Raw genomic sequence first — 13,546 nt, forward strand, 5'->3', positions numbered from 1 at the left:
GTCTGTAACATGACTGCATCGCGGGGACAGGAGGAGGAGCTGTGATAGGGCGATTTAGGCAAAACTTTAAGTCTTGAAATCAACAGATGATTTAAGTGAAAAACAGAGTGTGGTGAAGCCAGCACGGTTATAGAAACTAGTGATAGAGACCAAAATATGTTCTGAAACCGGGCGATTTAAATGTTTATTTGCACTCTGAAAATCAGGCATTTTTGAATGGGTTCCAATGAGACCAGGGCTCTTTTTGAAACCAGTATCATCGCCCCCTGCTGGAATTTCCCTGGAATTAAAGCTTTTTTGCACTTCCGCATTATCTTCATGTTTTATAAGCAGGGGTTGCTGCTTGGCTCACACTAAATGCTTTCCAGTCCGTCTGTCCCCAGACAGCACACGTACGTCTCCCCGATGTTCCTCGTTTCATCGACAAGACGTCGCAGGGACAGCGTTTGCTCATTGGCAAGATGTTGCTGAGACGTCGGCATTTGATCTGAAATGACAACCGGCCGACATTCAAACGATTAAAGCCGTAGCGCCAGGCTGCTCGTAGCTTCTACGGCATCAGATATGCGACCTTTATTAATTTAGGTCGGACCTTTAAAATGACACGTTTTACTGTCAAATGTGAAACGCAATACTGACATTTAAAATAAAAATCGCTGATCAATTTTGTGTGTTTGTAATGAAAAGCCAGAATTGAAGTTGAGACACTTTTTTTTTTAGCTGTTACCACTTTAATAATTGCACAAGGCAAATGTACAAAGTGAACAGAGGTAAGTGAGAAGAGAGAATGACCCATGAAAATAAGTTGAGGAAACTTTTTGGCCACCCAGTGAGATTTCAGGAAATAATGCTGATTGTGAAAATGCGACACAGTTTAACTCAAACCAAAAAGTGACGTAAACAAAAACTTTTCAGCACATGTGACATTTGAACAAGGTGAATAAACACTGGCTGGAGTAAAACTATTTGTTTACACCATCAGTTGTAAATAATGTACCTGAACATCATCAATGGTCCAAACACAACACAGTAACACTGAACAGGAATTATGACATACATTCAAACGGTGCTGCAGAGGCGGCCAAAACACACACAACTCATCATTTAGAAACTTCAGAAATCCCAACTGTTTCTTTTTCACAAATCAAGTTAAATAGAGAAAAATGTCAGACCTCTTTGACAAAAAAAGTTGTTTGGTTATTTTAAAAGGTTTCAATTAAGCTTCCAGGAATTACACTGCATCACTGATGTGTACTGATAGTCTTAAGTAAAATATACTGTGAAAGTTAGTTGTTTCTTTCCATTTACTGCTTCACTGTTATGACCCGGAGAGTCAAACACATTTCTAAAGGACACAGGACAAACAGGATGAGGGTCCAGTCATTTATTTAACACTTTCTCCAGAGTCGGCGTCTTGAAGCTGGAACCTGACGAGGCTCTGGAGGAAAGATAACCCTCATCACCCGTGCCCCAAAGCTGTATTACAAAAAAGAAACAAAGTAGCAAACCAAGGAAGGCCCAGATGCGCCAGCCAAACTTAAGAAAAAGACGAGTTCACAGCCCAGCTGCTATGCAGCCATCGAAGCTGATCCCTCGTCCAAACTAAAGACAAAACCCAACTAAACCCGATCAAAAGAAAGGCGAAAACGGGACGGCTGGTCACACCTGGACGGAAAAAGACAGCGATCCAAAAGAAGGGAAAAAACGCAAAAAAGAGAACGCAAAGCCGGCTAGTGGGCTAGCATGCCCTGCAGCAACATGCCTGCCTGTCGGAGCCGGAGTCCATGGCGCGCTGGCGAGCGCACCTGGCGACAGGTGTAACGAGGTGGGTGGGCGAGCGAGAGAGAGACCGGAAGACGACGACCCAGAGCGCCGCCTCCACGCTGCTATTTATAGCGCGGCGGCGCGACTCGCTCCAATCAGAACCGAACAACAAAGGAAAAAGATAATTACTTCAAAAAAGTAACAAAACACAAAACAGGATAAATATTCCCTAAATATCTGAAGGGAGAAAAAACGTGAAACTGTCCGCAAAAAAAAAACCACGATGTGCCCGCAGCACATCACATTCACAAACACACACAGGAAACACTCTGTAGAGACAGATGCTGCGTTCACTGACTGCCACAGAAGACGTTCAGTTACTCCGGATATCACAAACGATACAGATGTAATGACTCCGATCTGTTTCTGCTCTCAGTGTTTCTAGTGACTTCCTGTTCTGTGAATGAGAATCATGGCAGGGCATCCGCTTGCTGTGCAGTTGAGAAGACAAGATGCTGTCCTGAATGGGGGAGTTTCTGAAGGACAGAACAGAACCAAAAAAAAACACAATAGGACTTAGTTCCTCCTCACAACCCGCAAGCAGGAAACACATCATTTGAGAGGAACATCTCATGTCATGTAACTTGCATCATTTCATTGTTTCTTGGTCAGAAAACAGTACTGCTCGCTATACATGACTGTGTAATCTACTGACCCTGACCGATCATTTAAAGGCTCAGAAAACTTTGTAATATTGGGTTTTTTTGAGATATTGAATGTTGGGTTTTCATTAACTATAAGCCATATTCAAACAGTTCAACAAATAAAGGGTTGAAATATTTCAGTCTGTGTAATGAAGCTATATAATATGGGTGTAGGAGGCAGAATGAGGTACACTGTTTAAGGGCGAGTGTGTGTGTGTTACAAAGGCGGGGTTGCACTTAGAGTGGGCGTGTGCACATGAGAATGGCTGTGTGTAAAGGTGCACGCTCATAGATGGAGAGTCAGGGTCGGGCGTAGCTGTATTTTTTTCCTGACCACATTTCATTTTTCCACATCCAATTTTTACAGTTCAATTATCTGGTTTTCATGTCACTGTGATCCCACTGCTGCGCTCTGATCGCTCTGTCTTTTTGCCCTGCAATAAATGTACCAAAACGTATCTTTGGATCAGAGTGTATTTTGCACCCGTTAAACTATTTGCGCGTCTCAAATATACGAACCCAAGGACCCGATCTCACACTCTCAGCGGCTATAAGGCTTGGGAAGGGGAACACGCATCAGACATAAAAGGACAGAACCTGAGATGCTGAGGTCAGAGAGTGAGGAGAGGAGGATTTGATGGTTCACGGTGTCAAAGGCAGCAGACAAGTCCAGCAGCAGGAGGACAGAGGACTGACCAGCAGCTCTAGCCAGTCGCAGAGATTGTGTGACTGAAAGGAGTGCAGTCTCGGTGGAGTGGTCGCATCTGAAGCCTGACTGAAAAGGGTCAAGTAGGTTGTTGTTCCGCAGGTGTTCAGAGACTTGGTTAAATACTGAGCGCTCCAGTATTTGACAAGAATGGTAGAAGTGAGACTGGCCTGTAGTTTTCAACCTGGGCTGGGTTGAGCTGGAGGAGGAAGCAGGGAGTTGAACGCCATAAACATTTTTCTGGAATCAGAAGCTGCACAGATCTTGTTCTGATAAAAAGCTTTCTTTGCAGACTGCAAGCGGGAGGTAAAGGAAGCAAGTTTCTGTTTGTATGAGGACAAATCAGCGAGTTCTTGGGATTTACGCCACTTTCTTTCTGCTGCCCTGAGTCTTCCTCTTTGCCTCTGCTGCCTCTTTGTTCTCTCAGAACTTGTAAGAGACATGGACTTGGTTGTTGTTTTTTCTTGGCTGGTTTCGACACCTGGGGCAGAGTTTGTCACAGAGTGTTTCTGTAGCCTCAATATCAGGAAGTGGTGATGAGTGGTGAGAGTGGTCAGGCATGGCAGAGTTCACCTCCTCCGACAGCTGAGGTGCTGTGAGGGACTTAAGGTTTCTGCAGAAGGAGACCATCTGTGTCGGTGTCTGCAATGGCAGAAAGGCTGAAATTATATTGTATTTCTTAAAACACAATGAAGCTAAAACAATCTTTCATTCCTCATTTTTATCTCTGATCTGTATATGGTTCTCTGCTACTGTGAAGCATCTTGTGACTGCTGTTCTGAAAAAAGTGCTCCACAAATTTTACTTTCTAAATTACTCATTCAAACTTTTAACGACAAAAATAAACTAGATCCCAAACAATAATCTATGATCAGATAATTTAAACTACTTTTTCCTGTAAATTCACTTGTAAATATAAGAAATGTTTTTTTCTATTTCCTAAATATTCTAAATTACTTGTATTTTGTCTCTTTTGTGTAATTTATTCAACATTAGGGATCGACCATCTGTTACAGTTTGAAGGGAACGGGGGCGGGGCTTGAGTTGTGCTTCTGATTGGTTCTGAATCTTGATTGACAGGCGCCGCAGCGAATCAGGCTGTGCTGCAGATTCACATCTAAACAAGGACTACTAAGCTGGAAACTGTCAGAACTGGTAACACTTTTATATCATAAACCAAAAAAAAAAAAGAAGAAGAAATGAAATTAAAGTTTAAACATTAAACATTCAGGAGAAATAACTAATTCCATGGTTCACACATAACATTTTGGAATAAAACCTCAGCTCACTTATATTTAATGTGGGTTTTAAAATAGATATGACAAAAACGATTTGGATTAAAACAAATTAAAAAAAACGGCCAAACTGCATACAAGCTGATTCAATTACTTATTTACCTCTATAAACAGTAAACAGATCATTTAAAATTACGTTTCACGCTGTAGTTAAAGTGTCTGGCTGTTAATAGTTTGTTTTCAATATAGGAGGAAGTGCCCCATCCCAGCCTGTGGCGCACTTTAGAAAGACGCGCAAGCCAAACGATCCTGTGCGTAAAAGTCTGCAGATGCCTCAGATGAAGAGTTCAGAACAATCATTGGGCGTTTTGTTTGAGTTTTACCTGAAACACGCTGCAGAGCACGATGCTGTCGACTCAGACGAGGCGGCAGATTTTACTTTCGTTTTCGTCAGTTGTTCACAGCACCTATGGAATTCCCCCCACCCCGCGAAAAAAACAAACAAACAAAAAAACATGTTAAAAGGACCTCATGAATACCACATAAAGACACTGCTTCAGATTGATTGTCACTACATTTGCACAAGTGCCGACGAACCAAAGGTCATTTGGGTTCCTATATATGCAAAAAAAAAAACAAAAACACACACACACACAAAAAAACACAAAAAAACACATACACACACAAACAAACAACAGTGATTATATATCCATGTATGTGTCCAGAAAAAGGAGCCAGAGTTCTGTTATGAACCTGGCAGAAGACAATGACTCAAATGGAAGCATCACATATAAAGGTGTTGACTCAATAGAGAACAAGTGTGCATATTACGTGGATGAAAGTGAACAGATATGAGTAGAGTATATAGATAACTGTCTGAACATCAGGGTGTGTTTGTGTGTGTGTGTGTGTGTGTGTGTGTGTGTGTGTGTGTGTGTGTGTGTGTGTGTGTGTGTGTGTGTGTGTGTGTGTGTGTGCGTGCGTGCGTGCGTGTGTGTGTGTGTGAGGTCAGAGGTGTGGGTGTAGGGAGAATGAAGGGGCTTCTGCAGGGTGTGGCTGGTCAGGTGGGGTTTGGGGACTGATTTTAATCTGTAAAGCACTTTGAATTATTTTTTGTATGAAAAACACTAAACAAACTTGAGCCCGATTGAAGTTACAAAAGAGGAACTTCCCCTGGAAAAAGCAGACTAGCTTTACCACATACGAAATGTTACCAACTTGTGTGCCTCTCTGACCCTCACTCCACATGGCCACCATGTAGTTTGGAAATCTATTAACTCTATCTAGTCTCAAGATGATTCACTTCTCCTCACCTCTGTTCATTTAAACCCCTGGGAGATGTGTGGCTGAGATCCTCTGGTTTTCCCTCTGGAGGCAGTGATCTACTGGACTAAAGACAAACCTTCACTCTTTTATAAAACCAGGGCCTCTTTCTTGGCTCTGCAAATGCTCAGACTGTGCAGAGGGGCCTGTTTGGACTATTCTGGACAGACATACCTGGAGATTTAAACACCTGAGCTGTGACACCAACCAAATAATACACAGTGGCGTCTCACTGCCTGCCTGAGTAGCAGTCTGTAACACCCTCTCAATTCGCAATTTGAGTTCTTAGTAATGTTTTATATTTATAGTTTATGTCACCGTGTGTTGTTTTTTTTGTGTGTATATTTGTTTTTTTTCCTTAGTCTTTTCCTTATTACTTTTATTTGTACTGGAAAAAACAATAAAGATATTGTTTTTTTAAAAAAGAAGTAGAACTGGAAGTCTCAGCAGTAACAGGAAACCTGGAGCTCTACCTAGTGGACTTCAAGTCCAGCATCCGCCTCAGAACAGAGCAGTCAATAATTCACATATTCACACTCACCTCAGGAAAACTGGATTAATAGACAAAATTAAAAAAAAAATAAAAACATTCATTTTTAAACTTCGGTCAGTCTCACGGTCTGTTTCTCCGTCTCTGGGTGTGTAAATAAATAAATGCATTGTCAAATTTATATTTTAATATTTATCAAAGTTCTTCTAGAAAGTTTTTTATATCATCCTTTATTTCATTTTCTCACGGGTTTCATCTTAGGTAACAAAACTGTTGAATTTTTCATAGTCTAAGAAATGTTGTAAAATCTTGTTTTAAGAAATTTCATAGAAATTGTTTTAATTGCAATTGTTAAATCACTGACTCGCCTTTTCAGGTGGATTTGATTCATTGAATACTAATTTATTAAAAACTGGATTTTCTGTCTGTTTATGACGTTCCTCGCGCATCACGTGACCGGCCGCGCGGTCATGGCGGGGGTCCGTTCCGATGACGTCGGCGCGTAAACATCCAGGGAGGCGACACGAGCAGCGGCTGCATCGGAGCCTCGGAGCACCGGGCCGATTATCAGAGGTCCGGGCTCGCACCGGGCCCACAGCGGCTGCTGGAGCGCTCCCGGTCCCGGTCCCGGTTCCGTCTGCCGGTGCGCGTGCATGCGGGCGGAGGAGCGATGCGCTGAAACAGGCCTGACGTCACCGCAGCTTTCATCCTCAGCGCGTTCTGAAGGTTCTCAGTGTGAGTGGAGAGTCCTGCTTCTTCCTGCTTCTTCCTGCTTCTTCCTGCTTCTTCCTGGTTCTTCCTCAGTCCAGATCCAGAGAGCAGAGAACAGCGGCAGTGTCTGGATTCATTCACTTTAACACACTGTGCTCCACTATCACCATTTTACCGCTATTTCATTTATTATTGAACCAGTTAATTTTCTTCAAATGAAGAGATTTTAACTGACAGGTTTATTTAGAAATTCACCATTTATTTTAGGCTTTTGCTTGTAGAAAAAGTGAAAACACCCAGCTTTCTGTTTACTGCATGCATGTTATTATCATTTTCATCTAATAAATAATCCAAATAACTGATTTATTGGTGAAATCTCCTTTAGGTAGCATCAAATCTCATTATATTACAGTGAATTTAGGTTTTAACAGATGTCAAATGTAACATGATTTTTGTCTTAAATGAGTCTTTTTAACATTCCTTGAATTCCACTGTGTGTACACAATAGCAGTGTAGCATGCAGTTGTGTAATAATATGCAGTATTGTAATAAGTAGTCTGATATGCAATGGTGTAATACACAGTACTGTACCATGCTGTAGTCGAATCTGCAATAGGGTAATGTACAGTATTGTACCATGCAGTAGTTTAATATACAGTAGTGTTATAAGTAGTAGTGTACCATGGTGCCCACAGCTGTAGTTTACCATGCAGTAGTGTTTGAAGTAGTAATGTGCCATGCAGTGGTGCACCGTGCAGTAGTGTTATAAGTTTTAGTGTACCATGCTGTGGTCTAATCTGAAGTAGTGTGATATACAGGATTGCACCATGCAGTGATCTAATGCAGTTGTGTAATAAGTAGTGGTGTACCATGCAGTGGTGTCCCCTGTGTGTGTGTCAGGACGTGCCTGTAGCGCGGTGCTGGAGCAGCCATCATGCCGTGCTCCTGTGCAGAGTGGAGGCGGTGGATCCGCCCGCTGGTCCTGGTTCTTTACGCCCTGCTGCTGGTGGCCGTGCTGCCGCTGTGCGTCTGGGAGCTGCAGAAAGACAAGGTGCCGTCACTGACCGCCACGTCGCGCGCACACACATGGTACTGCGAAATGCCCTGAAGCCCCGCCCCCCTCTGTGTCCCCGTGCAGGTGGGGACTCACAGCAAGGCCTGGTTCATCGCCGGCATCTTCGTCTTCCTGACGATCCCCATCTCTCTGTGGGGCATCCTGCAGCACATGGTGCACTACACCCAGCCCGAGCTGCAGAAACCCATCATCAGGTACATGGTAGCCCAAAAAAACTAAAGTTTCGCGTTTTCTCTCACGCTGTCGGAATGATTTTCTTTTCCAGTGTCCTTCCACAAGAAATGTGCTGTAAAAACAAATACAGATATGTGAGAATAAAATTTTCTCAACAGAGGAAGTGACTTGAAAATGTAAACAAGCCGTTAAAACTGGGGAACAGATCCTGAAGGCCCCGTTCACACGAGGAAAACCCCTCGTTCGTGCCTCTGTTCACACGACAAGAGTCACTGAAAACACAACTTCTGGAAAATGCTTCGATTTCATCTCTGTGGAAACTTTAGTGAAACGGCGGTGCAGGACGTGCGCACCATGGCTGCAGAAAACAACACGAGAACACAGAAACCATGTTTTCACCTGAAACGTTGCCGTGTGAACAGCAGGTGGCGCTCTGGCAGCAGTGACGAAGGACTAATGTTAACTGGATGAAATTAAACAGAAGCCAAAGCAGAACTGAAAGTATCTGAACACTTTGTAAAATCTCACAGGTCGTCCCAAACTCGCAGGTTTTCAAAACGTTCCCGTGGAAACGGAAAATTCTTCCAATACAGAAATGCCAAAAAATGTTGCGTTTTAAGTCGAAACGTTGCCATGGAAACAGGGTTCTGCATCGGGAGTTGTGTTCTCAGGTGAGCTGGCCCTTTAAGAGAGTGTGTCACCACTGTTGGTTTTCTCCCCAGGATCCTGTGGATGGTGCCGATCTACAGTTTGGACAGCGTGAGTCACCGTGACACTCAAACGCTTCACTTCAACAGCGTTGCTATGGCAACCTGGCCTGGAAACGCTACGGGTCGTGTCAATCCTTGGTTTAACAAGTTGAACCAGGAGATTTCTGTCCGGTCGAGACAAAGACGGACATGTTGCTTTAATTTTCAATACGTTGGCTCATGGTTGGTGTTATTAACTGTCCCCTCCCCCTCCTGTCTCCTGCCCCCCCTCCCCCCAGTGGCTCGCCCTGCGCTACCCCAGCCTGGCCATCTACGTGGACACGTGCCGCGAGTGCTACGAGGCCTTCGTCATCTACAACTTCCTGGTGTTCCTGCTCAACTTCCTGAGCAACCAGTACCCCAGCCTGGTGCTCATGCTGGAGGTGCAGCAGCAGCAGCCTCACCTGCCGCCGCTGTGCTGCTGCCCGCCATGGCCCATGGGCGAGTAAGAGAGGGGGGGTCGAGGGGCGGGGTGGGGGGGCAGGTCTAACCTCACCAGTGTTAAACTGTCTGTCTCTGTCAGGGTGCTGCTCTTCAGGTGTAAACTGGGAGTCCTCCAGTACACCGTGGTGAGACCGGTTACCACGGTGATAGCACTGTAAGTTCATGCTTTCATTCAATCCAATAGTAGGAACGTTTCATTTAGAGCTGCTCTATAATCTGGATGCTAGAGGTGGAAGATGCTCTATAATCTGGATGCTAGAGGAGGAAGATGCTCTATAATCTGGATGCTAGAGGTGGAAGATGCTCTATAATCTGGATGTTAGAGGAGGAAGATGCTCTGTAATCTGGATGTTAGAGGAGGAAGATGCTCTATAATCTGGATGTTAGAGGAGGAAGATGCTCTATAATCTGGATGTTAGAGGAGGAAGATGCTCTATAATCTGGATGTTAGAGGAGGGAGATGCTCTATAATCTGGATGTTCGAGGAGGGAGATGCTCTATAATCTGGATGTTAGAGGAGGAAGATGCTCTATAATCTGGATGTTAGAGGAGGAAGATGCTCTATAATCTGGATGTTAGAGGAGGAAGATGCTCTGTAATCTGGATGTTAGAGGAGGAAGATGCTCTATAATCTGGATGTTAGAGGAGGAAGATGCTCTATAATCTGGATGTTAGAGGAGGAAGATGCTCTATAATCTGATGTTAGAGGAGGAAGATGCTCTATAATTTGATGTTAGAGGAGGAAGATGCTCTATAATCTGGATGCTAGAGGAGGAAGATGCTCTATAATCTGATGTTAGAGGAGGAAGATGCTCTGTAATCTGATGCTAGAGGAGGAAGATGCTCTATAATTTGATGTTAGAGGAGGAAGATGCTCTATAATCTGGATGTTAGAGAAGGAAGATACTCTATAATCTGGATGTTAGAGAAGGAAGATGCTCTATTATCTGGATGCTAGAGGAGGAAGATGCTCTATAATCTGGATGCTAGAGGAGGAAGATGCTCTATAATCTGGATGCTAGAGGAGGAAGATGCTCTATAATTTGATGTTAGAGGAGGAAGATGCTCTATAATCGGGATATTAGTGGGAGGAAGATGCTCTATAATCTGATGTTAGAGGAGGAAGATGCTCTATAATCTGATGTTAGAGGAGGAAGATGCTCTATAATCTGATGTTCGAGGAGGAAGATGCTCTATAATCTGATGTTAGAGGAGGAAGATTCTCTATAGTCTGGACGTTCAGAAGCGTCTCTGTCTGCAGCATCTGTCAGCTGTGTGGAGTTTACGATGAGGCCAACTTCAGCTTCAGGAATGCCTGGTCCTACCTGGTTATCATCAACAACATATCACAGCTGGTACGTACGTGTACACACACACACTCCCACACACACACACATGCCTCATGAAGTGTGTGTGTCCCCTCAGTTCGCCATGTACTGCCTGCTGCTGCTGTACCGAGCCCTCCGGGAGGAGCTGACTCCCATCAGGCCCGTGGGGAAGTTCCTGTGCGTCAAGCTGGTGGTGTTCGTCTCCTTCTGGTGAGAGGCCAGCGCTCCGCCCTCTGCTCTCTGTTTTCACCCTCCCCCGCTCGCCCTCACCCCCTCCTCCTCTTCCTCCCCCTCTTCCTCCTCAGGCAGGCCGTTTTCATCGCCTTCCTGGTCAAAGTGGGAGTGATCTCAGACAAACACACCTGGGACTGGGACAGCGTGGAGGCGGTGGCCACGGGACTGCAGGTGCGCACGCACGCACGCACGCACGCACGCACGCACGCACACACACACACACACACACACACACTAATCTGCTGCTAAATGTGACAGTCATGCTTGAACAAACTGCATCAACACAACAATGAAGACTTTAGCCAGAAGATTCTGTGGCGTACTGCACTCTCCCCTGCACCTGAACGCCTCGTGGACAGCGTTGATGCCATCGGACGGTAAACAAACAGCTAGCACTGGATGAAACGACACTGAGGTTCTGTCAACATGACGTTTCGGGTGGAAAAGAATCGTTTCTGCTTTTTTTCGTGTAAACGAAGCCCTCAGACAGAACGCCTGGATACCAACAGCTCGTGGTGCATTCAAGGACACACTCTCATATCCACATTTTATAAGATCCTGGCTCCGATCTCTTCATCGTCTCTTGTGAATGTATTTTTTGATTGATCTCTCTCTTTGAAAATGACTGAATTATTGACAGACTGATTCCTGTTGTAGGACTTCATCATCTGCATAGAGATGTTCCTGGCGGCCATCGCTCACCACTACACCTTCACCTACAAGCCCTACGTCCAGGTACCAGCCCCCTCCTCCCCCCTCCCTCCCTCCTCCCTCCACGCTGTTCTAACTCCTTGCTGTCCCGTCAGGAGGCAGAGGAGGGCTCGTGTTTCGACAGCTTCCTGGCCATGTGGGATTTCTCCGACATCAGAGCCGACGTCACCGAGCAGGTTCGCCACGCCGGTGAGTGTCGGAGTCACGGGCTGCATGTTCTTCAATTGCTGATGCCTGTGGTGTTTTGTTCTCTGCAGTGTGTGTGTGTGTGTGTGTGTGTGTGTGTGTGTGTGTGGTTTCATTACTTGTCTCACATCTGGCAGGTCGCACGTTTCTGGGTCGTCCCAACAAGATGTATTTCGGCGCCGTGGCTCGACCGGAACACACCGAGCACACCGGGCTGCTCAACGCCGCTTCGCAGGACCCGCTCGCCGCCGCCGCCGCCTCCGTGCCCTCCTCGCCTTCGGCCAGCGGGCGCTACCAGGGGCTCGGTCACACCCCCGCCCCCCACTCCATCTCCGCCCCTGCCGGCTTCACCACGCCGTCCTGGGAGGACGACGGCGGCAGCGGCGAGCCGTGACGGCCAGAGGAAGACCTGAAACCACGTCAAAGCCATGATGAGCCGACACTTCGCCACGATCTAAAGACACTCAGATGTACAGTACATGTTTGGAATCTGTGTTTTGATGTGAATCCCTGTGATTTTGATAAATGTTCGAGCGGAGCAGGTTGTTCTTGGAGCTTTTTGATGAGTTTGTTCAAACTCACAATAAATCCACGTCATGAGTCATTTCGCTTTCCTCCACCAGCGCCATCGCCGGCTCAAACAGTCGAAACACTGAACACACAACAAACAAAACCCAGCTCAGCTGAGACCACCTCCTGATGACCAACCACAGAAACCTGCGCGACAGAAGAAATCAGGATTTCATCATGGAGTCTTTCCTGATTTCCAGAAGCAACAGAGTTGCTCTGAGCTGCATTTAGCCGGGATTTTCAGTCTGAAGGCAACGTTTTCAAAAAACAGCAAACTTCTGTTGCATTTTGGGAATATGTTTACACAAGGAAACTCAGAGTTGCTGAAAAACGTGGCTTTTTAAAAAAAAAAAAACAATTTTTGCTCCATGTAAATCAGGGAAATGCTACTTTTTGAAAACACTGTCATTAAAGGTTTAAAACAGTCCTGATTTATCATCTTTGAACACATTTGTTCAGTATTTTTTTCATTGTTCTGATCAGGCAAGTAAGTCTTTGTTTTTTTTTCAATTCAACTCAGCTTTATTGACAAAAGTCCAAACACAACAGTCATTTCAAGGCTGATCCGAATCAGGTTCTCTGTCCGGTCTCCTGCGCCCCCTTGTGGACGCAGGGAAGAACTGTGACTCCACCTGCAGTGTGGAACCAGACACTCATCAATATCAGCAGCTGCTGCCACTGAGGGTGAAGGATCAACACTTCTAACAGAACATGATCATCTGTTCATCAGTTAAAGTGTCTTCCTGTTGAGACTGGAGTCATTCTCTGCAGTATTGTTTGAGACACAATAAAGAAAAACTAATTTAAAAGGCTAAAACAATTTTTATGTTTAAAAATCAGTCAACATTTAATTCTGTCATGTTACAAAATATTTGCATTCAAAGTGTGTCACTCATTTAGGTTTTAGAGAGATTTACAGAAGGGCTTCACTGGTGGACAGGATTAGAGCTGGATGTGAAAATAGTGAAAAACCTTAAATAAAGTTTGAAACATGAAGCTGAAGCAGCTCCAGAAAAAAACAGACGAAGTGAAAACACAAAGAGTTCATCCCTCCTCAGAGAAGAGGAAGTCACGGTGAAAAATTAGAAGAGGAACTGGGGGCGTGGGGGACGGGGGGGGGGGGGGGGAAAGAATACCAGTTG

At 45.0% G+C, this 13,546-nt stretch overlaps 1 protein-coding gene and 1 long non-coding RNA gene across 2 annotated transcripts; one reads left to right on the plus strand and one right to left on the minus strand.

Moving 5' to 3' along the window:
- Positions 1-719: 719 nt before the first annotated feature.
- LOC115381845 (uncharacterized) lies at positions 720-5,366 on the minus strand. The gene is made up of 3 exons (XR_003930471.1): positions 4,985-5,366; positions 4,793-4,876; positions 720-3,816 (listed from the first exon to the last, which is right to left on the minus strand). It is a non-coding gene; the product is annotated as an uncharacterized LOC115381845 (long non-coding RNA).
- Positions 5,367-6,764: 1,398 nt separating this feature from the next.
- Positions 6,765-12,768, plus strand: LOC115381395 (transmembrane protein 184C-like). Its single transcript, XM_030082739.1, has 12 exons — positions 6,765-6,957; positions 7,834-7,984; positions 8,072-8,202; positions 8,905-8,941; positions 9,171-9,376; positions 9,455-9,529; positions 10,637-10,730; positions 10,801-10,913; positions 11,009-11,108; positions 11,595-11,672; positions 11,744-11,837; positions 11,972-12,768. Exons 2-12 carry the CDS (start codon positions 7,868-7,870, stop codon positions 12,226-12,228), a joined length of 1,302 nt encoding a protein of 433 aa, XP_029938599.1. The 5' UTR covers positions 6,765-6,957; positions 7,834-7,867; the 3' UTR covers positions 12,229-12,768.
- The last annotated feature ends 778 nt before the right edge of the window (positions 12,769-13,546 follow it).

This window comes from Salarias fasciatus, chromosome 3, assembly GCF_902148845.1.
Source record: "Salarias fasciatus chromosome 3, fSalaFa1.1, whole genome shotgun sequence".
In the NCBI taxonomy this organism is placed as follows: Eukaryota; Metazoa; Chordata; class Actinopteri; order Blenniiformes; family Blenniidae; genus Salarias; species Salarias fasciatus.

Excerpts from the sequence above, each read along its gene's own strand:
- LOC115381395 (XM_030082739.1), top strand. The coding sequence starts at position 7,868 with ATGCCGTGCTCCTGTGCAGAGTGGAGGCGGTGGATCCGCCCGCTGGTC. Across the intron at positions 8,203-8,904 it reads CTGCAGAAACCCATCATCAG|GATCCTGTGGATGGTGCCGA; the intron begins GTACATGGTAGC and ends TTTTCTCCCCAG. Across the intron at positions 10,914-11,008 it reads GTGGTGTTCGTCTCCTTCTG|GCAGGCCGTTTTCATCGCCT; the intron begins GTGAGAGGCCAG and ends CTTCCTCCTCAG.